We start from the raw sequence: 22,585 nt of genomic DNA on the forward strand, positions 1-22,585 counted from the left end.
ACACGCGAAGGGTTAGGAACGACGGTCGCCGACTCGCCAGGTGGCGCGACTGCGGCGGCGCCTGACCAAGACCTACGAGCCGCGACAGAGCATCTGGTGTGGTACGTACGTGACCGTATCCCGCCTTGTTTCTCTTCTGTTTCCCGTCGATAAGACTAGTTTACGATTCGCTCTTTAATTAATATATATATATATATATATATATATATATATATATATATATATATATATGAGAAGAGTCTTGTTCTTGTTTTTAGTTGATCGAGTTCATCGCTATCGTTTGCCATCGTCGGTACAGAGATATGCCTTTATCGGATCAAGAAACCCCGGGGCGCAGCTCCCGGACGGCGATGGATCCCGTCACCGACACCGACGGTGAGTCCAGTTCTCCTCTCCTGTACTCTACTCCCACAACATGTCCCGTAGTCAGCGCCTCCGGCTCCGGGTCAGGGGTGATTGTTTCTCAGAAGCGTCACGCCCGCAGCCCGCTCGCTCTTCTTGCAGGCGAAATGCTCGACGAAAAGCGGCAAAGGACGACTGCAAGCATCAACAACACAGCGGCTGTGGCGGTGCCGTGGGCGTTCATTCTGGCGGACATTCTGGGCGTCCTACTCCGCTTCCTGCCCTGCCTCGCCGACCGCTCTGCCTTGCGGTCCGTGTGCCGGCTCTGGCGTGCCGCCGCGCAGGGGCACAGCCTGCCGCCGCCGCTACCGCTCCTCGTGCTCCCCAGGCTCAGGTTCTTCAGCTTTTCCACCCAGGGGGCAGTCGTCGCTATGCGCCGCGTGTGGATGCCTGAGGAGGTGGCCACAGGCCATGTCGGCTGCGTGGGATCTTCCGAAGGATGGCTTCTTGTGGCGAGACCCTGCGAAGATGCCGCCGGCTGCGAGCGCTTCCTGGTGAACGCGCTCTCTCATAATGTCGTCCGTCTGCCCCGTCTGCATGCTCCCTACTGCACCACCTCTGGTGAGCACCCCTGGACTGCCAACGATGACCCCAAGCTGTATTCAAGGTCACTCGACCACGTTGTGCTATCTGCTCCGCCTGGCTCGGCGACCAAGTGCATAGTGGCTGGCTTCTCCTGCCGCAGGCCTGTGCCCGGGCTCTCAGACTGGCGTGGCTTGCCTGGGATTACGCTGTGGCAGCCTGGGATGAAGACATGGTACGTCTACCAATCTCGCTGGGTTAACTGGTTGAGTGACCTTGTGTTCCACCAGGGGAAACTCTACATGCTCCGCGGGTACTGGCACACCTTCCAATCACCATTGCTCTTCGCTTTTACACTCGGGGAAGATGAACATGGGGTCAATGTCTCTGGCCTTGAGCATCGAGTGACTATGCCGCCGTTCCCCCGTCCCGGCCCTGCGAACTGGGCAGCGAGGTGCAACTTGGTGCAATGGCGTGGCCGGCTGGTGGTGATAATAAGATATGTGGATTCTTACATATCGTTCTCCCATACTGAGAAGGTTGATGTGTTTGCCTTGGACCTCAGCATAGACCCTTGTGGTGTCACTGAGATCCGCAGCTTCGGTGGCGATTGTGTCTTTGTCGATCTATGCCGCTGCACTTCCTTTCCTGCCGGCTCGTATGAGGGTGTCCAAGGTGACTCTATCTACTTTATCGATAAGTATAAGAAGGACGACCAGCCTAGTTATGTGACAACTGTGTACAACATGAGAGATGGTACAGTGAAGTCCTTCACTGCTGAGTTATTGTCGGGTAACCCAGCAGAGGACAAGCTCGCCAGCCCAGTGTGGATGTTCCCTCCCGAATGAACTGCAGATTCAGTCTGATATATCTTACCTGTGGTGCCGTCACTTATTTAAATTTGCTGGATTCTCAGTTACAGTATGCCTCTCATATTTTAGAACCCCATTTTATTTTAGGGCACTTGTGTTTCTTTGAGTTCCTGTCGATATGATTTGGAGTCTTGCATAAATTTGTTGATAGTCATGGACTTTCTATATGCAACAATTGATGTCTTGCATCTGTGACCTGATGGCACTATTTTATTTTCTACACGCTGTTTCTCTGAGACTGGAATATATATTCTGATGTTGTTTGACTGGACGAATGTGAGTTGCGGCGCTCTGCTATTGTTAGTAGCATGTGGCTCTTTGAACGTGTGCTGAATGTTATTTACTCTGAAAATAATCAAATAAAATATCGTAAGTAAATTGCCACAGCTGTTTCTTGTTAAAAAAACATAAGAGTGACATTGCCATTATCTCGTTTCTGTGGATTAGCAGTATTGCAGTAATCAGATAAAAGGCCATAAGTCAATTTTGTTCTTTATGGATTCAATTGGAGGTATCATCTCATCTGGTTCTTCTGGTTTAGTATTGTAGTTTAGAATCATGGGATGATTTTCCTATCGCTGAATAATAATAATGTTTCTAGTGAGTTCCAGAAATTAAGATTATTTTGTATTGTCTCCCAATTCAATTTGGCAAAACCCACACAAAAGGCAACCAGACAACAGTCTGGTGCGTGGTATTATAAACCTCCCCAAGGGTGATCTCATGGTATGCTTCTAGGCATCAACCTATAGACTTTTGACGTTAGTGAGATAGGAGAAGGGGGGTTCTTTATAAAATTCAAGATTCTCAATAGAGATACAGATTTCAAATGTTTATCAGTTTCAGTTTATGGTGCCACACAACAATAATTAAAAGAGGTCTTCTTATCGGAGTTGTCTCTCTTATGTGCGAAAGGAACCTTACCTGTTGTTATAGGTGGTGATTTTAATATCATAAGAGGACGAGTTGAATTTGTAACATGTCCTTAATGAGAGATCAGCCAATCTTCTCAGAGGAGAAACTTAAATGGTACCAATGAGCAAAAGTAAAGAACATGCTAGAGGGAGATACAAATACAAAATATTTCATTTAGTGGCAAATTGGAAACATAGGAAAAACTCATATTTTCCATTTGGAACAAGAGGAAGCTATAGTGTGTGGTGATGCGGAACTAAAAAAGTATATCACCAAATACAGTAAAATCTCTTTAGTCAGCTAGACAACACTCCATTATCAATGGACGAATCGAGAAGAGAAGATATTCCTCAAGTTTCAGAAAAGGAAAATGAGGGACACAAAACTTTCCCAAAACAAAAAATAAAGAGGCGATATTTGAAATAAAAAATAATACTGCCCTAGGACCCGATGGTTCCTGCTAGACTCTTATCAAACTTTCTGGAATGTAATTAAAAGTGGCTTGATAGCTTTGTTTGAGTATTTCCATGTTCGGCACGATTATTCTTCTCTCAACATCTAGTGAAGCGAAACAAATACAACAGTATAGACCAATCGGACTGTTAAATGTAAGTTTCAAAATCTTTACCAAGGCAGCCACCAACAGAATTACGAAGTTCACACAAAAAATGGTTAGACCTGCACAAACAGCTTTCCTCCCTGGCAGGAATATCATGGAGGGAGCCACAGTTCTACATGGAACAATCCATGAATTGCATAAAAAGAAATTTAATGTTTTGTTTTTGAAAAGTTGACTTGGTAAAGGCATATGATAAGGTGAAATGAGACTTTTTGCAACAAGCTCTTAGAATGAAAGAGTTTTCTCCAATTTGGTGCAACTGGGTACAAGGTTTTGTACAAGGAGGGAATCCTAGTATAAAATTGAATGGTCAGCTAAGACCGTATTTCAAAACTAGAAAAGGGCTTAGACAAGGTAATTCATTATCCCTATACTATTTAATATAGTGGTGGACATGTTAGCAATCACTATTGCGAGAGCCAAAGAGGATGATCAGATAAAAGGGATAGTGCCTCATTTCATAGAAGATGGTTTATCACTTTTGCAATATGTAGATGAGACAAATACTTTTATGCGCCATGATATTGAACAAACAAATATGAAGTTGCACCTTTGACTTTTGAACAATTGTCGGGTCTAAAAATAAACTTTCATAAGAGTGAGATTTTCTACTTTGGGCAAGGAAAACAATGTGAAGCTTAATACTCACAACTCTTTGGAAAGTAGGATCCTATCACTTTCGATATCTGGGAATTCCTATGCGTTTTAGAAAATTAAATAATAAAGACTATGAGATTACTGAAGAAAGAATTGAGAAAAGACTTTTGTCGGTGTTTTGGGTCTGGCGGGTCCTCAACCGACTAGTGAAAGTGTACTGCGTGCCCCTAATCCTGGATGGTGATGCAAAGAGACACAAGGTTTATACTGGTTCGGGCAATAGGTGCCCTACGTCCAGTCTCAGAGAGCGATCTTGTATTCCTTGCACCGAGGTGCTTGTAGTAGGGCTTACAAGCTGAGCGAGAGAGGGAGCTAGTCCCAGGCCTCTGCGTGGAGTGGCGTGGGTTGCTTGATATGTTGATCTCTTGCAGTGAGAGAGCGTGTGTGTTACAGAGCGTTGTGCGTTGCTTGCACGTGTGAGTCTCCTCTCTAGAAGCGGCCCTGGTCACTCCCTTTTATAGTTGAAGGGAAGCACAGGGGCGGCACATGGATTTGCTACGTGGCATTTTGTGAGCAGAGGCGGTATGTCCGAGCCCTGTAGCTCGTCACTATGGCGGCATGGTCGGTGGAGCGGCCTTGTCCTCGGTGCACTGGAGCGACGCGCCGGTCATGCCTGATCCTGTGCGACGTGGGAGCTCCTGCGGCTTGACGCATGGCATGGCGCGTACTGCGGACGACGTGCCAGTCCCAGAGTGCTGACAATGTAGAGAGCCGAGGCCCAGTCGGTGCAGAGGCTGAACCATTGTGGGGGGCTCGGCAGGCGTGAGTCCCGTGGCTACAGGAGCCCGGAAGCGGATAGCCGAGGCTCGGAGGGAGCTGTTGGTCTTGTATGTCGATTCCGAGGCTACAGGGACCCGAATTTGACTCTCCACGCCGCGCTGTCCTTGGAGCAGGGGTTAGGCAGCACAGTGCAGCATGGGTGTTAGCCGTGGGCACAGTGCTGAGTACAGCGGCCAGTAACCCCTGCCCGGTCCTGTCCCGGACGGCATGGCGTCGATGTGACTCTCGTCTCGTCGGCCACTCCGCTGTATCGAGCCGTCGTTCGGCTGACGTCGCGGGAGTGGTTGGACGCGTTAGTTGGACGTAACGTCCTATTAGAGAAGTCGGTCAAGGCGGCGGTGACGGGGTTGTTGCCGAGCCGGCCTCAAGCGAGTCGGTAACTGAGTGCTCGTCCGAGGCCTCGTGGCGCGGGGCCTCGGGCGAATCGGAGAATCGGTACCTCATTCGAGGCCTTGCGGCGTGGGGCCTCGGGCGAGGCGGAGAATTGGTACCTTGTCTGAGGCCTTGCAGCGCGGGGCCTCGAGTGAGGCAGAGAATCGGTACCTCATCCGAGGCCTCGTGGTTGTCTCTTGGCTTCGATATTTACAAGCTCTAAGCGATTTTTCGGTTCTTGCTTAGGGGACCCCTTTTTATGGTACCCGATAGTAGCCCCCGAGCCTCGGGGAGAGTGTGAGCGCTCTCCCTGAGGTTTTGATGAGACTTGGCTTGCGGCAGCTCCTGGCGGGATGGTATTTCGTACTCGAGGCTTCGATGGGTGCGCGCGAGCGCACCCGCCGGGTGTAGCCCCCGAGTCCCTGGAGGAGTGGATTTATTCCTCTAGGGGCTTTTCTCATATTTGAGTGAGGGGTTTTATCACGTTTACCGTGCCCCCGAGTGCGAGTTCGGGTCGCTGGGTCTCGGCTTGGTTGTAGGAAGAGCCCCCGAGCCTCTGCTCGGAGCAAGAGGGCGATCAGGAGTTTCCATGTCTTTTTTGTGCGGCCCTTGCGCATACTTTTCGTTCAGAAGGAGGGGTGTTTATCGCGTTTGCCGAGCCCTCGAGTGCGAGTTTGGGTCGCTGGGCCTCGGCTTGGTTGTAGGAAGAGCCCCCGAGCCTCTGCTCAGAGCAAGAGGGCGATCAGGAGTTTCCCTGTCTTTTTTGTGCGGCCCTCGTGCATCCTTTTTGTTCAGAAGGAGGGGTGTTTATCACATTTGCCGAGCCCACATGTGCGAGTTCGGGTCGTTGGGCCTCGGCTTGGTTGCAAGAAGAGCCCCCGAGCCTCTGCTCGAAGCAAGAGGGCGATCAGGAGTTTCCCTGTCTTTTTTGTGTGGCCCTCACGCATCCTTTTCATTCGGAAGGAGGGGTGGACTATGCCAGGCTACCCTCGGTGGGCGAGCGGTGACACCTCCGGTGAGCTGTTACCGGGTAAGTCCGAGTGGAGGCCCGTGCCCCATTCGATAGGGGTTGGCTAGCGGTACAGAGATGCACCCCAAAAATACCAGAGGGCTTCTCTAGTGGGTCCTAGGGCCGTTCGATTGGCCCCGGGGGCTCGGTGCCTCCCTACGGTGGGATCCTATTCAGAGACCCCCCTACCAGTCTCGGACATGACTTAGGGCATCCCAAGCAATTGATTGCTTGGGCCTTGGCCATGTATGGGCTCGCCCATAGTCATCCCTGACTCTGTTTGTCCTGGGGCGGCTGTCGAGACCCTCGGGGGCCTAGCCTTCGAACCCCTGGACCGTAACGGGCTCGGTGCCCAGTTCCTTAGCCTGAAAGGAATCAGGTGGGGGATATTCCCTTCCCAACAGCTGACAACGGCGGGTGCGCCTTTTGAGGCAGTTCCTCGGGGAGACGGAACGACGCCTGCCGTTGCTGTGGTCGAATGCGACGCGACGTCTGTGGATGGGACATTACTGTGTGCGCGCGGTTAATAAGAAGAAGGTGGACATGTGGGTGGTTTGGTCAGATCCAGATTAACTGCGCTAGATTTGAGGGGAAACTTGCCCGGTTTCGTCGCCCGTCCATTTCTCCCTCTTCCTTCCCTCATAAATACGTGACGAGCCACGCCCCGCCCCTCCTTACCTTGCCTACATTCGCCCTTTCTGCCCTCGAGCGGTTGCTAAGAACAGAGAAAGAGAGCGTCGGGGAGAAGAAGGGAGAAGGGGGAGGAAAAGAGAGAGAGAGAGAGAGAGAGAGAGAGAGAGAGAGAGAGAGATAGCGAGAGCACGCCTTACCGCCATAGCCACACTCTCCACCACACCCATGGCCGGCGGCGCTGTTGTCGTCCAGGTGGATCCTTGGGGTTCGTCCGATGTGTCTACGGCGACGCTGCAGTCGCTCGTCGATGACAGTCTCCTCCACCCAATCACTGACCCCAATAGACCAGAGTGGATTGCTCTGGGGGCGAGCTAGAGCCGAGGCCGCGCGATGGTCGCATCGTGAGTTTCATGGCCTTCCACGAGCGTGGCCTTGGCTTGCTGACAAACTGGTTCATGTGGGCGCTCCCGCATTACTATCGTGTGGAGCTCCACAACTTCAACCCCAACTCCATCGCGTAGGTGGCCATCTTCGTCGCCGTCTGTGATGGGTACCTAGGCATCGCCCCCCACTGGGAGCTATGGCTCCACTTCTTTCGGGCGGGGCTCAACACCAAGCCGGCGGGAACGACGGGCACGCAGAAGGCGTTGAGGGTCGGTGGCTGCACTCTCCAAGTGCGCCAAGATAGGCAGCCCTTCTACATCCCAGCCCAGCTCGCGTCGTCCAACTGCCGCTGGTACAACAGCTGGTTCTACCTCCATAATGATGACGGTGGGCTTCCCCCCTATACCGAGTGGGTTGTGGAGAGGCAGCCGAAGAGGTGGAGGTATGGCGTCCCTTTGGCTGATTAGCCCAAGCTATAGCCGCTCCTGAAGGCGCTAGAGAGGCTGCGTAGCGACGGCCTTACGGCGACTGTGGTCATGGCGGCCTTCCATCGCCAGAGGGTGCTGCCGTTGATGGCTCGGCGGCAACGCCTGTTCAAGATGACACCGGGTGAGCCGATCGACGGCATCCGGTTGTCTGTCATCGCCCTTTCCGACGAGGAGGTTCTGCGTCGGGTGAGAGAAATGGTGGAGGGGTGATAGAGGAGCAGTGATCGGACCCCATTCCCGATGCGCCCGTTGTGGGGGTACATCTCTCCGGTGAATCACATGTCGCTGCGGCCCCCAAGGCCTCCTTGCTCCTTACGTTTTCAATTGTTCCCTTATTCGCGTTTGCTGTTCCTGCAGGGGATGAGGGATGTGCGAGCCTCCCCGCCGCCTGTTCCTGAGGACATAGAGCAGCGGGCGGAGAACAGGGCGCACGCCGAGGCATACAAGGAGCGAAAGGACGCCGAGGAGGCAAGACGCAAGAGGAAGAGCCTCGAGCGCAACGAGCTGGAGAAACATCGCTAGCAATAGAGGCACGATGGTCTCCCAGAGGAGCCGTCTCCGTCATCGTTGTCGATGGATTCTTCGAGCGATGACGACGAGAGCAAGGCGGGGCGGGGTCCCCTAGACCATCTCCCTGACGTCAGAGAGACAGTGCCCGGGGCGTCGGCGAGCAACTTGGCGTCTCTAGGAGGAGGAGGAGAGGATGCCTCGAGGCTGGCGATCGCCCGCCCCGGGGCCAAGGCCGACATGCCCGAGACACGGGCATCGGGGAAGCGCGCCGTCAGCCCGATGGGCTCGACGGTGGAGGTGGAGCGGGTGATGGTGGGGGTGACCCAACCGACTCCGTAGAGGGTCGAGGAGGTGTTGGAGCCCGGCGAGGGCTGGCCGGTACCGGTGGACACAGGGGTCGTGCCACTGCCGCCGCCGCCGCCATTGCTGAGGATGAGGGACGCGGTGCGGAAGCTATTGTGTCCCCGTTCGAGGTAAGTGTTTTGTCAGTGGAGTTTGCAGCATCTCCCACTCGTTCTTTGGTCATATGCTGACCTCGTGAGTGTTTTTGTCTTCAGCCGGAAGCATCAAGCGGAAGCGCCCGCCCTAGCGCCACGTAAGGCGCTCAAGGTGAGCACCAGCTCCACCGCCCGATGGGTGGTGGATGCGCAGGCCGCCATTCAGCATGGCGCAGCATTGGCCAGGGATGACCCAAAGGAGCCGGTCACCCAAGGAGAGGCTACCGAGGCGGCCACGAAGCAGGCGAGGGTGGAGGCGCCTACACCCCGCGAGGCCGGGGCCCATGAGTTAGATGAAGCCAAGGCGCCTTTAGTCGCTGAGGCCACCGAGGGCGAGGCCAAGGCCCCTAGGACCTCCAAGGCCGAGGTGGTGGAGGCCGGGGCTTCCAGGGCTTCCGAAGCTGAGGTGGTGGACGCCGGGGCTCCTAGGACCACCGAGGCCGAGGTGGCGGAGGTTGGAGCTCACGGGACCATCGAGGCCGAGGCGGCGGAGGCCGGCTTGGGCGCGGTGAAGCCGGTGGCCTAGGATATGGAGACAGAGGCGGGGCAAGCTTCGGTACTGCCCCCGGTCCAAGACCCGCCGCCATCACAGGAGAGCGCCCGGGAGGTGGAGGTTCATTCAATCTCCTCCGACGATACTTCCTAGGGGAGGGAGGTGGCGGACGCCGAGGCGGCCAGCACCGTGGAGCAGCAAGCTCTGACTTCTAGCGAGGGGAGCTCGGCCCTTGTCCGGGTACAACCCAAGCCCTATGGGTGGGATAGCTCGCATGTCTTGTGGCGGAGCCGGGACGACCCTGAGGGGGAACCTCTGTTCGCCCTCGAGGATGTGGATGAGGGGAGGCGCTAGGGCTCCTTCGAGCAATTCCGCCGGTTGGCGGAGCGGTCGCTGCAGACAGCGCTGTCCGTCGTGGCTGATGACTTGCTCGGCGTTGCCCAGGTACGCGCCTTCTCTTTTTGTGATGTGTCATCTTTTTCTTGAGTTTTCTCGCAGTGCTTGACATTTGTTCTGCCTATCCAGGAGCTCAAGGCCCGGTCCCTTGAGAAGTCGATGTTCCTCCGGCAGGAGAGGGACGTCTGGGACCAGCTTCAGCAGTAGAAGGACCTGCTCGCCAATGCTAATGAGCTTCTGTCGGCGTGGAGCACGGAGATGGAGGACCTCCGCCTTCGCTGTGCTGACATGAAGGCCAAGGCGGCCATAGCTCGGGAGCAGGCTGCCCCTTTGGCAGTGCGGATCTAGGAGCTAGAGGAGGAGCTAACCCGGGTGGTCGGCGAGCGGGACACCTTCATGTCCCGGGCCGAACAAGAGGCGGCCTCTGCCAAGGCTATCGCCGAGCAGCTGGAGGCGGAGCAAGGCGCGCACCGGCTGACGAAAGGTGCCTTGATGGAGGCTGTCAAGGTGGCCAAGGCCTCCTGGGTCGAGGCCTTAGCCTAGCAGGAAAAGGCCGAGGGTGAGTCCTATTGGGCCGCGCCCCTTGTTTTATTTGTTTTTCTTGCGTTCGACCCCTAACTCCTCGATGTGACATAGAGCTGGAGAGGGAGGCTTCTAGGGTGGCCGAGGCCTCTCAGGTTGAGGTCCAAAACTAGAGGGAGAAAGTCGAGGGTGAGTCTCATAGGCTTGCGCCCCTGTTCGGCTTGTTTTCTTTTGTGCTTGACCCCTTCCCGCCTGTCTTGGCGCAGGGTTGGAGAAGGAGGTCACCCGGGCAGCTGAGGCCTCTATCGAAGTGCAGGCGATGCTCAAGGCTAAGATCTGGGAGCACAATGCGCTGCAGAGCGCCGCCCGTACCGCCTGCGAGGCCCTGGAGGTTGGGGGGTCGAGTCAGGTAGCTCCCTCAGGAGCCGCTTGATCGCGTTGAGCGGCCGAGTCCATGAGCGGCTTCGAGGGGCCCTGGCCATCGTCTCCTCGCACTACACCGGCATCGACCTCGAGGCCATCAGCAACAGTTACGTCGTGGCTGAGGATGACGAGAAGGCCGAGGAGGAGGTCATGAAGCTGGTGGAGGTAGCTGAGGCCCCTGGCATGGCACTGGCCAGGTTGTTCGAAGAGGAGGTGGTTCCTCCTACGACGACCGCCGACGCTGGCGACCCGAAGTTTGGACCTGGGCCAAAGGGGTCATGTAAATAGATTAGAACTTACATCATTGTACCATGAGGCTCGTGGCTGTCGAGGACTTTTAAAGTACTTGTGTGTATATGCTTTTTAATCGTTTTTATTGTATTTTCGAGCCTCTGCCCTCTGTCTTGTCCTTGAACATATCTCTTGCAAAAAACTTCCTCGGAGCCTAAGCTGCCCTTTGGGCAAAAGGTGGTGAGGGAGTTGCCGTAGCCCGGAGGCGTAGGCCGTCTCGTGGCTCGGCCAGCCTTTTGGCCCTGAGACAGACTTTTGGTCCTTAGGTTTTTTACAATCAATTTGTCAGAGTACGCAAGAGAGTTCGGCGTAGAAATTTTCTTGAAAAACGACTAAAAACGGTGTCAGGGACTTAGGGGGGTCCCCCCTTCTAGCCCCCAAGGGAGGCTCAGTTCTACAGAGGCAGAGTCGAGTCCTGTTCGAGCCCCGTGGTGGGCACCTCTGCAGAGGTAGAGCTGAGTCTCCCTTATAGCGTTATCGTAACACCCATCCCCCATCGATGGGCTCGGGGGGTTTTCTCAAAAAATTAGAACAACTAAAGAACGCTTCTTTATTGTATTTCGAGAAATAATGTATATAATGTTTGGGAATTTAAGGGTCGAAACGACGTAGATGTTCTATGTTCCAAGCGTTGGTGAGGATTTCGCCCTTCTCGTTGGCTAGCTTGTAGGTCTCAGGCTTTAGCACTTGGGCAATGATGTACGGCCCTTCCCATGGTGGGGTCAGATTATGGCGGCCCTTATTACTCTGCCTCAGTCTCAGCACTAGGTCGCCCACTTTCAGGTCTCGACTTTGGATGCGCCGGGCTTGATAGCAACATAGGGCTTGCTGGTACTTGGCCGAGTGTAGTAGCGCAACGTCTTGGGCTTCCTCCAGTTGGTCGAGGGCGTCCTCGCGGGCAGTGTGGTTGCTTTGCTCGTTGTAGGCCTATAGCCTTGGGGAACCGTACTCCAAGTTAGTGGGGAGGATGGCCTTGGCTCCATAGACTAGGAAGAACGGTGTGAACCCCGTGGCTCGGCTCGGAGTGTTCCTTAGGCTCTAGATGACCGACGGGAGTTCGGCAAGCCATTTCTTGCCAAATTTCTTCAACCGGTTGTATATTCTTGGCTTGAGGCCCTGTAGGATCATGTCATTGGCACGTTCTACTTGGCCGTTTGTCCTAGGGTGTCCTACGGCCGACCAGGCCACACGGATGTGGTGGTCGTCGCAGAACGTCAGGAACTTGTGGCTGGTGAATGGTGTCCCATTGTCAGTGATGATGGTGTTTGCAACCCCGAACCTGTGGATGATATCAGTGAAGAACAGCACCGCTTGCTCGGATTTGATTCGAGTGATCGGACGAGCCTCAATCCACTTGGAGAACTTATCGATAGCTACCAGCAAATGGGTATAGCCCCTGGGGGCCTTCTGCACAGGCCCAACCATGTCCAGCCCCCACACGGCGAATGGCCATGTAATGGGGATGGTTTGGAGGGCTTGGGCCGGGAGGTGCGTCTGCCGCGCATAATACTGGCATCCCTCGCGGGAGCGTACCAGCTTGGTGGCGTCAGCAACCGCTGTTGGCCAGTAGAACCCTTGGTGGAAGGTGTTTCCGACGAGCGTCCGAGGCGCTGCATGGTGCCCATAGGCTCCCGCGTGTAAGTCCCAAAGCAAGGCTTGGCCTGCCTCGGTGGTGATGCACCGTTGGAGGACGCCAGATGGGATTCGCCTGTACAACTCGTCGTTGCTGAGGACGTAAGTTTTGGCTCATCGCACAAGCCGTCAGGCTTCGGTCCTATCTATAGGAAGCTCTCCTCGAACGAGGCAATCAGGGAACGGGACTCGCCAGTCCGTGCCTTAGTCAGCCTCGAGAGGCTCCGCGTTGATTTCCATGGCCTCGGGCTCGGCCGTAGGGGTCTCAGTGATAGAGGGGGCCTCGGGCCCTGCGGTGGGCTCAACCGGTGGGCCCTCTTCTACCACCGAGGCGTAGTTGATGGAAGGCTTGTGGAGGTCTCTAGCGAAGATGTTCGGGGGGACCGAGGCCCGTGCTGACGCCATCTTTGCCAGTTTATCTGTGGCCTCGTTGAATTTTCGCGCAATGTGGTTGAGTTCGAGGTCGTCGAACTTGTCTTCTAGGTGACGTACCAACTTGTAGTACGCCTCCATTTTGGGGTCATGGCAGTTCGACTCCTTCATCACTTGATCGACGACGAGCTACGAATCGCCCCGTATGTCGAGATGCCGTACTCCAAGTTCGATGGCGATCTGCAAGCCGTTGACGAGGGCTTCGTACTCGGCTGCATTGTTGGAGGCGGCGAAGTGGAGCCAGATCATGTAGCGCATGTGCACTCCGAGGGGTGAGATGAGGCGGTGCCGTGGGTAGTTCTGAGGCGCCCCTGTGCCGTCGAGAGGCGGAACTTTCGGCTTGTTGTACCACGGTGGTCTTGAGGAGGTCTCGGAGCTCGGCGTGGACCCGTCGCCCCTCTGAGGTAGAGGACTTGGGCATTGTCTGGAGTAGCATCGCTGCTGCCGCGATGTTTTGGCTAGCGCGATTGAAGATAGGGGGTTGCTCGCCCCCTTCGTCGTTGTTGATGCGGTGGTTGACGTCATGAGCCCTCCGCCGGGCTGCTCCGCCATCACCACGACCCCGCTGCTCTTGCTCGAGAGTGTCTCGGAGCTGCTGCAGAAGGAGTTGGTCTTGTTCGACCTTGGCCTGAAGCTCACGGAGCTACTCCAGGTCAAGGCATCGAAGTTCCTTAGGGGCGGGGTTCTCGTTCCGCACTGCCGGGGGCTCAACGCGTGGAGGTGTGGCATCGCCTGCCCCCTCGTGGGGCGAGGAGCGATTGCCTGCCCCTTTGTCCTCATCGCTCGCTCTCGGCATCCCAAGCTCGACATTGAAGCACTCACGAGTGGGATCCTAAGTGTCTTCGTCTTCGGAGTCGGAGTAGCCAAAGTAGTAGTCGCTCGTGGCCACGAAGCGGCGCATGGCTTTAGGGCCGCGAAGCCCGAAGAAGTTTGCTCCGGCCCATGCCTCGTCCTCCTCCGAGGAGTCAGCGTGGGTGTGAGTCGAGGTTGTGGCGATGAGGTCGAGGGCAAAACGTTGGTGGCGTCCTGGGGGCTCTGCATGAGCGGAAGCATAGGCGGAAGCGTAGGTGGCGGCGGCATTGCCCAACCCGAAGAGGTACGGGGATGGTATCGTCGCCGGGCTCTGCTCGCCAGAGTCGACTCCTGTAATAGAACCGCCCAATTTATACAAGATCAAGTACGACTGTCCCCGCTAACATGTTGACACACACATACTTTCACTTATATAAACCTGGTAGTCCGCCGAGTGTCATGAAGGACCTCGGTAAATCAACATCACAACCAAGATCGCGTGATTAAGCAAATACACATCACATACGCAGAGTTGCAGCGGAAATAATATTACAAATGAGTTCACAAGTAATAGTACAAGTTTGGGTTTCAAAACCGATTAGTGAAAACAACATAGCTTTCAATTGGTTACCTTAATATAAGTTCCAAATACATTGCTAGCATAAGTGACATCCTCAGACAAAAGCATATAGATGAGAAGTAAATATAGAATCACCGAGCCCACCGGCGGTTAGCCACCGTCTTCAACAGGCCGAAAACTTCACCTGCAACATGGTGGGATAAACCCTGAGTACTCAAATGTACTCAGCCAGACTTACCCGTCTTAAACCAAAATAAAGTGACACCAAGGATTATGCAAGGCTTTCTTTAGTGGGCTAGTTGACTCGTTTGCGAAAAGCATAAGCTATCATGAAGAAACCTTTTAAGTACTTTGCATCATCTTTATTATGACCTATCCATCTAGGTAAGCACCTATACTATAGCAATCACTTGATTAACCAATAACATCCAGTTACCAATTTAGATTTAGCATATCCCATACCATCCAGATAACCATCATTGTTCCATAATAATTACTACGATGCCGTAGCTCGAGTCAAGTGCTCACTATCCAGGAGCGATGGCGATTCAAATCGATTCCAAACCAGCTGGTGATTTATTCCTCACACAAACCATGCTTCCCCCGTTAGGGTCGCTTAGATCACCAATGACACTTTTCAAGTACCGCGGGATAACAGCCAGGACCGCACTACCCAAGGACCGCCCGACTGCCAGGACGCACCTTGGGCTCACTCTTCGCGTCCCCGTCAAACCCCCTTCAACACCAGTCTACCAATCCGGGTTTACCCCGACTCGAATAGTGTCACTAGCTTCGCGGTCGAAAGATACTTTATTTGCCCAGCTAAATGTGAGGCATGCATTCAACATGACAAGAGGGACGAGCAACGATCGGTCCTTAATCGACACAGACGGAAACTAACAGCACCCCAGAACCCTGTCTGGTTGCCTCCAACTTTTTTCTGTCCGGTCTCCAATTATCCATCACACATGGTTAATTCCAGGATATCATTCTTTCCATAGCTAAATTCTTCTAGTAACCACCTATAATGTAGGTGATCGGATTATCACCGATCGCTACCGGTCTAAGCAAGGCTAAGCAGTTATTCGATCCTGACCTAACAGGGTAACATGGTAGTAAGGTAGGCAAGGATAGTAATAAATGCATCAATGGTTTCAATCAACTCCTACCCTTAATGCAACAATATACAAACTCGTATATATATAGAAAGAATTGCTTTTATAAAGTAGGAGACTTAGAATGCTCCGGGGCTTGCCTAGGATCCGACACAAGTCAGTTCAGTTAGCTTGCACCGTCTTGGTGACATCTCCGGTCCTGGCACTTGCTTAGTCCTTCCATCTTCGGGATAGATCCACCAAACCAAATCTTCGAGTTCGGCTCCACATCACATCCTTCACGTGGTTCATCTAGCGTACCTAAATGAGATGCAAGATGCATGTGTATGAATGTGATGAATGGTAACACAAGATGCATCACCTAAGCATTCAAGACAAACACAAGATTATGCAAGACATAGACACCAATAGCTATGTAACTAACATCACACCACTAACTATAGAGAGCAAGCACATCAAGCATGGCACAAGTTTCCCAAGATCTCAGGTGCTCTAACTCAGTCATCATTCAAGGCATAAGTCACACTTAACAATATACAAGCAAACACTATAATTGGAATCTGCCAATTTCTGGACATGCAAACAGCAGCTACAAGATTTAGCTATAACTGGAGTTACACAAATCCAAATGACTTTCAAGAAGACATTTTGGAAAGCTTCTGAAATTATCTACATTTCATCTATAACCATCACAGCATGATTCCCAAGTTAAGTAGGTCAAAATTATACCTTTATAGAAACTGGTTCATACAAAACAGAGAGCAACAAATCCTGTATTCTAACTTTAAACAGTTGTAACTCAAACACTACTCAGCCAAATGATACCAAATTTTAACAGCAGCTAGATACATAAATTATCTACAACTTTTGTATAAACAAGTTTCACAACAAAGCACATTATCATGAAGAACTTTGCTAAGTTCCTAAATCTGTCCATAAACCACATTTGCAAGAAAATAAATATTAACTTATGTTGCAAACACATAATTGGGCAAAACCAACTTTACCAAAATGTCACACATGACTAAAGAACACCAGAAAACCTAGTGTCCATGACCAAATAAATTATTTTAATACATTTCTTAATTTATTTTAGATAACAAGGTGACTTAATGAACATATACCAAAATTGCACAATAATTTCTACAAAAATTACAGTGGCTCACATATACTCTCAATAGTCTAATGTACAAATTTTACTCCATTTGAATATGTATAGCAACCTCTATGAAAAGGACAAGTTGATAAAGCAAGAAATCATGTGAGAGCAAGATAAACCAATAACTCACTCATGCAGCAACCAATGACCATGAAATTTTTACCACACATCAAACATCACATGAGTAGCATGCCACAAAAATTTGACTTCATTTGGAGCCCTACAACTGCAGTTATGAAAAAGACAAATACAACTAGAATTGAAAACCTAGATGCATAAATCCATTTTCACAGCTAAAACTTTAAACTAAAACCTGAAATATTATAGATCTATGGCATAGAAAATTTCACAAGGATTCCAAAAAGTCCTCATTTGCTATTTTATGAATTTCCAATGATTTATTATTATTTTCCAAACTTTCAGCCAATTTAAAACAAATTGGTCCCTAGGAGCACTATTCATATGAGTCTATAACATTGCAGATAGGACCCTCCCTTTCTCCTAATTGTTGCGCGAAGTCCTTCGTCTTCTTCAACACACAGGGAGCTAGAGAGGACGGCGGTGAGGGCCGGCCGGCGGCCAGACAGCGACAAGGAGCGGCGGTGCAGCACACGGGGGCCCGTGCGCACCTTCTGGTTGTCTCGGATGGTCGGAAGGCAGCCTGAGGTGGCCTGGCCACGTGCACGGTGGTCGCAGCGGGTGGCTGCATGGCGCCTGTGGACGCACGGCTGCTTGCTGTGGCCAGCAAGCGGCGGCAGCGAGCGGCTGGCCCACAGCGGCGGCTGGGAGGCACGGCGAGGAGGAAGGAACATGGAGAAGTCACAGGGCTCCGGCGGTGGTGTGCCGGCGGCCATGGCTGGCACGAGGCAGCAGCAGCAGCACTGGTACAGAACAAAGCTTTACTCCCGGTGGGGAACCCCCTCTAGTCCCGGTTCCCCACCCGGGAGCAAGCATCTGGGACTAAAGGGGGTTCTTTAGTCCCGGGTCAGGAACCGGGACTAAAGGGGGACTTTTAGTCCCGGTGGGTAACACCAACCGGGACTAAAGGTCCTTCCAGCTTTAAAAAAAATAATCCCTCCCACCGCTGCGTCCCATGAGATTCGAACCCAAGACCTCATGCATTGCCTCGCGCGTAGCTTACCACCCCACCTACACAACACATCTAACAAAGGATGGGATGCTTCCCTTTTGAACTAACCCATCGGGGGACCTTTAGTCCCGGTTGGTATTACCAACCGGGACTAAAGGGTCCTTTAGTCCGGGTTGGTGTTACCAACCGGGACTAAAGGGTCTACCTTTAGTCCCGGTTTGTGTTACCAACCGGGACTAAAGGTTAGGGACTTTTAGTCCCGGTTGGTGGCTTCAACCGGGAGTAAAGGTTAGGGACTTTTAGTCCCGGTTGGTGGCTCCAACCGGGAGTAAAGGTCCACCTTTAGTCCCGGTTGGTGTCTCCAACCGGGACTAAAGGTCCCCTGCCACTATGCCGAGCGCAGTAGCCGTTGGGCAGGGACCTTTAGTCCCGGTTGGAGACACCAACCGGGACTAAAGGTCTCTTTAATCCCGGGCGCAAAAAATGTCGGGACTAGAGCCCATTTTAACCTTGGATGAAAGGTCTGTTCTCTACTAGTGCAGTGCGAGCAGGGGAGAAGTGAGGGCCAGCAAGAGAGAACCGAGAGTGAGAGAGCGAGCTGGAGGAGGAGGGCGAGTGCTCGGCCTTTCAAGCAAATGGAGGCGAGGTGGCGAACGGGCGCAGCACAGCGGAGCCACGCGGCGCGAGCAGTCTGCGGCGGTCGGCAACAGAAATCGGATTCAAATTTATGAAGGAGCAGCAATACTACCTCAAAAATACATCTGAAACCCTAAGTTCGTCCATCCGTAGCTCCTAAACCACGACGATTTAGCAAAAACTCTATTAGTAAAAGTTGTAGATCTACATACCATCTCCAACTTTTCTTAAGTGATCTAGGTCTAATTCTCAAAGGATATAAAGTAATATCATCACAAAGTCAGGCACATCGAAACTGTAAACTCACTTTGACTTAGAAAAATTCCTAAGTTCCAAAAATAGTATAATGTTGATTCTCGTGAGCTCTAAATGACCAAGTTAAGCACTGAATTAGCTCATGACCCAAAAATAAAAGTTGTTGATATAATCAAGTACTACAACTTTGCTTAAGGGTGCACTGCCATGCAAACACTGTAAGCCACATTTCAAACCAGGTCAAAGTAGCATCATGGTAAAGCTTAAATTAGAGTTCATGACCGATTGAGGCGTTTTCTTGACCTTTTCTCAACATGAACCCTTCATGACTTTTGTTGTAGATTTCAATTTGAGTCAATTGGGCAAGGTAGCAAGGTTCGGTTGACGATCTATAATTCCATTCACTTAATAAAGCAATCCAAGAAAGATTATAACTTATCATTTCATGTAACTTTTTTATTCCAAACTTCACGAAGCTTTTCCAATCATCCATGTCGGTGCAAATTGATGTGAGGCACATGAAAGAAGTAGATCCAACATTACTCAAGCATACTTTTTGGAAAGGGCAGCATGTAAGCAAGGGTGCATGGTCCAAGTTTAAGTGGTGGCTCATTATTGTAGATTTGATCTTTCACCACTTTAACATGTCATGGTTGAGCTCAACTGGTAACAAACACCTAGGGTGTTACAGCCCTCCCCCCTTATAGGAATCTCGCCCCGAGATTCGATGCGAAAGACCTTTAAGGGAAGAGAAGCATGTCCTCCATTTTCCAATATCAGTGATAGCCTTAGGCTACTTAACTTCAGAGTATCAGAGAGGCTAATTTGGTCAAGACACTTTTTGATACTTGCTCTTCGTAGTAAGTTTGGTCTAAAGAATTTCCTTCGCTGGCTTCCATGAAGCATTGTTACTTTGGGAGGAATCCAAGATAGCACAATACTTCGTTCTCGAGATACGGAGAGTACTATGGAGTATGAACTAATTACCCATAATATCGATTTCCCTAATGCGTGTAGCCTGGACCATATGAACTTTGCACTAGACTGCAAGCTTCAGGAAGCTACTCATTACAAGGGTTTCATGCTCATTCACAAAGTTCAAAAAGCAGTCCTCTATCAAGGTAACTTGAGTCCACTCTTTTATAAGAGATGAGATCACAGATGGGTAAACATCCTTGGTGGCTATGAGCACCCGAGTAATCGACAAACAATGTCTGTGCCGGTCGTAACCATTCAATCTCTCAGATGCCAACCAATGGAAAACTACATAATGTTCCATGTGTGCAGTTCTCTTTCTCTAATGATAACACTATATTGTCTGGGTTCGTTGAGTGAGCGGTGAATGTGATAGCTGACTCTGTTTACTCAGCGTTTTCGACGATCATTATTTGAGGGAATCCTTGTATCCATGCGGCAACAGTTATTTGGGTTGGATCTGTGGCAACCTTGTGGGTAAAAACACATGGAAATGTACTAGTGGACAATTCTGCCTTGGAGATCCTTGCTGGAGAAGGATGATAGCGAGGTCTGAAGGTCAACGAGAGTTGCAAGGATGCACTAACTAGAAAAATAGTACACTACTAAGCAGGTTGAGCGCAATTTGACTTTATGGTGCAGTGGCATAGTAAGTTGATTTGACTCGCACTATAGCAAAACTAGCTTTGTTGAACTACATTGGACATTGAAGCTTCCTTTCTAATGTCAATCAACCACTCAAAATCAAAGTCTAAAGTCAGTTGTTTGACACCTCTCAAATTGCTTCTGATTTGCAATGGTACAAGTTGACTCGTAGAACACCTCGATTGCTCGAACGTTGTTAATAGAAGAGGCCAAAAACAAGGTACAAAGGGGTCCAAGGAGTCTTCTTTAGGGCATCTAAAGGATTATCTAGGAACAATTATTGGCCGCGTTACCTACCTTGGCATCAATTGCAAACACAACCTTTGAATGCGAAGGATGATCGCAGTCACAGCGGAATTGCAGATTCTGTACTCTTTTGTTTTCTATTCATATCTCACAAACTACTACTCCAATATGCACAAATTTTGGTGGCCATGTAGATCCATGGGTCTTCTAACTACTCACCAAAATTCAACTCAACCGGACACCGTTTGACTATCCAAACAATCCATCTACCAAAACTGCTCTGTTCTGAAATGGCAGCAAACCGAGCCGACAAGATATCTCTCAAATCCGATGTTTTACTCAACCAATACTCCAGCCAACTTAAGACATTGAAGGGTCCTAAGCAAGGAATGAGATCATCAAGTTTGGGGTCAATCCAACTTTGTTTGAGTCACTAATCGCTGGCTTGAAGATAACCGGTTTAGTGCCACAAAATCTAGACAGATTTCGTGTTCTCCCTTTTCTTTGCTTCACACGTTGAGGTGTGTGTTTTGCACTCTCTAACCTTTCTCATAGCAGCAGCAGCTTTTCCCTAGCTGAGGATGGAGGCTAGAGTTTTCCTCAAATGCTTCTCTAGTAACACTTCATCCATCGTTCTAGACACCAACCTGACTATGCACAAGCATTGGACTTGTGGGCTGTTTTCGCAGGGCACAAAGCATTATTCCACATGTAGGGCATTCCTACATAGACAAGGAACCGTTTCTGAATATTCTCTGGCACTTGGTCCAATAGAACCTTGAACAAATCCATTTGTGGTACCTAGGGGCACAATGATGCTGATCGAAACTAGGCACATGCTTTCTCTAGTTCGGCACTTAGCTGATACAACATCTTGCATTGCTAAACGTCCTTGTTGTTTCTTTGCTTAACATCGTTCTGTGAGACATAGTCTTCATAGCTACCAATAAGTCACTACCTAGCTGGAGATTAACCTTACTATGGGTAACTAATCAGTTGTCTCTCAACACTCAAAGTTCCAAATTCTTACTCTTGACCACAACAATAATTGTAATCGAGGCACAAACAGACGGTCGCCATCGAGGTCTGCAGATAAGGAGTCACACCTGAGATGGTTGATTTCAACTGTATGACCATCATGCACCTACAGATCAAGAACTTGAATGGGAGGTTCATGAGCACCCGGTGACCTATTACACCACATGATATCGCCATCCATTATCATTAGATTGATAACTTGTCCAACATTAAGTGTTGGGTACCTTCCTGATCCAACATGGATGACATAAGTTGCTCATCAGGCGACTGACATCATTACAAGGACCGTCAAGTAGAGTCACTTGTCTACCATCTCTTGCAGTCTATTATTGTTTATGTCAGTGACTTGTTCTTCAAAGGTTATCCTTTTTGTGATTTCAAAAGGAAGTTCTACTACTTTCGGTTTGATATATGGATCTTCGATAAGATATGGAGAGATAACCAAGGAAGAGCTCACATGAAAATAACACATCGGTGCAGTTCAGCAATGGATCATGACTAGAAACCTCAATACCAGCACACACCCAGCAGCACAACCATGTGCCGGCCAGCCACAAGGAGGCCCTAGGTTCCGTCGTGGCACCGTAGTTGCTACTCATAACACCATTACTGATCACACACCCAAAGTGAATTTTCAAGTTGCACAGATTGGGTCATAAGAACAAGCACTATGCAAAGGAGGGATAGCAAACAAAGGTAGTCACGATGTTAAGACTCAACAAGGAGGAGATCAGAAGATCAAAACATAGCGCAAAAGAACATAGCTTAATTGTCGAAGACAACTGAGCAGGGGACTCTTGCCAAAATCCCATATACATCTTGTGTCCACCAAATTGATTACCATATAAAGATTAACATGAGATTTGGTCTTGTCGAGCAACAATATGAGATCAAGACTGATAAACATCCAGAGACTTGAAAGAGTTGGAGACAAAATAGATGAGATTCGAGGGACAGAGCCATTGCACTAACTAGGGATTCAGTTGATAAAGCAATGACATGATCTGTGAGGAAAAGGTTCCAAAGCCAGGATAGATAGCGATTAGCGTTGCACCAGATCATCAGTAAAAGGAAGGAGCAATGAGATCTAATAAGGATTTTTTTGCAGCAGGGTCCTCCCACACAGGAGCGGGACAACCACGAAACATGCAAGCATTCAAGGGAACTAAGCTTGGGCCTAAGGTCAAGCAAAGGCATGGATAAAG

At 50.7% G+C, this 22,585-nt stretch overlaps 2 protein-coding genes across 3 annotated transcripts; both read left to right on the forward strand.

The window, feature by feature from the left end:
* The first annotated feature begins 301 nt into the window (after positions 1-301).
* On the forward strand, positions 302-1,954 carry LOC136485390 (uncharacterized). 2 transcript variants are annotated; one of them, XM_066482285.1, is made up of 2 exons: positions 302-375; positions 451-1,954. In XM_066482285.1, the coding sequence occupies exons 1-2, from the start codon at positions 303-305 to the stop codon at positions 1,770-1,772; spliced, it is 1,395 nt and encodes a 464-aa protein (XP_066338382.1). In that variant the 5' UTR covers position 302; the 3' UTR covers positions 1,773-1,954. The 2 variants fall into 2 exon arrangements, with proteins under 2 accessions (XP_066338382.1, XP_066338383.1); XM_066482286.1 differs by having other exon boundaries at positions 313-375; positions 505-1,954.
* Positions 1,955-8,595: 6,641 nt separating this feature from the next.
* LOC136489270 (uncharacterized) lies at positions 8,596-9,186 on the forward strand. Its single transcript, XM_066485957.1, has 2 exons — positions 8,596-8,636; positions 8,721-9,186. The coding sequence occupies exons 1-2, from the start codon at positions 8,596-8,598 to the stop codon at positions 9,184-9,186; spliced, it is 507 nt and encodes a 168-aa protein (XP_066342054.1).
* Positions 9,187-22,585: the final 13,399 nt, after the last annotated feature.

This window comes from Miscanthus floridulus, chromosome 10, assembly GCF_019320115.1.
Source record: "Miscanthus floridulus cultivar M001 chromosome 10, ASM1932011v1, whole genome shotgun sequence".
NCBI classification, from domain to species: Eukaryota; Viridiplantae; Streptophyta; class Magnoliopsida; order Poales; family Poaceae; genus Miscanthus; species Miscanthus floridulus.

Coding starts and splice junctions, on each gene's coding strand:
- LOC136485390 (XM_066482285.1), top strand. CDS start 303: ATGCCTTTATCGGATCAAGAAACCCCGGGGCGCAGCTCCCGGACGGCG. Junction 376..450: donor TCCCGTCACCGACACCGACG/GTGAGTCCAGTT, acceptor GCTCCGGGTCAG/GGGTGATTGTTTCTCAGAAG.
- LOC136489270 (XM_066485957.1), top strand. CDS start 8,596: ATGAGGGACGCGGTGCGGAAGCTATTGTGTCCCCGTTCGAG. Junction 8,637..8,720: donor CTATTGTGTCCCCGTTCGAG/GTAAGTGTTTTG, acceptor TTTTGTCTTCAG/CCGGAAGCATCAAGCGGAAG.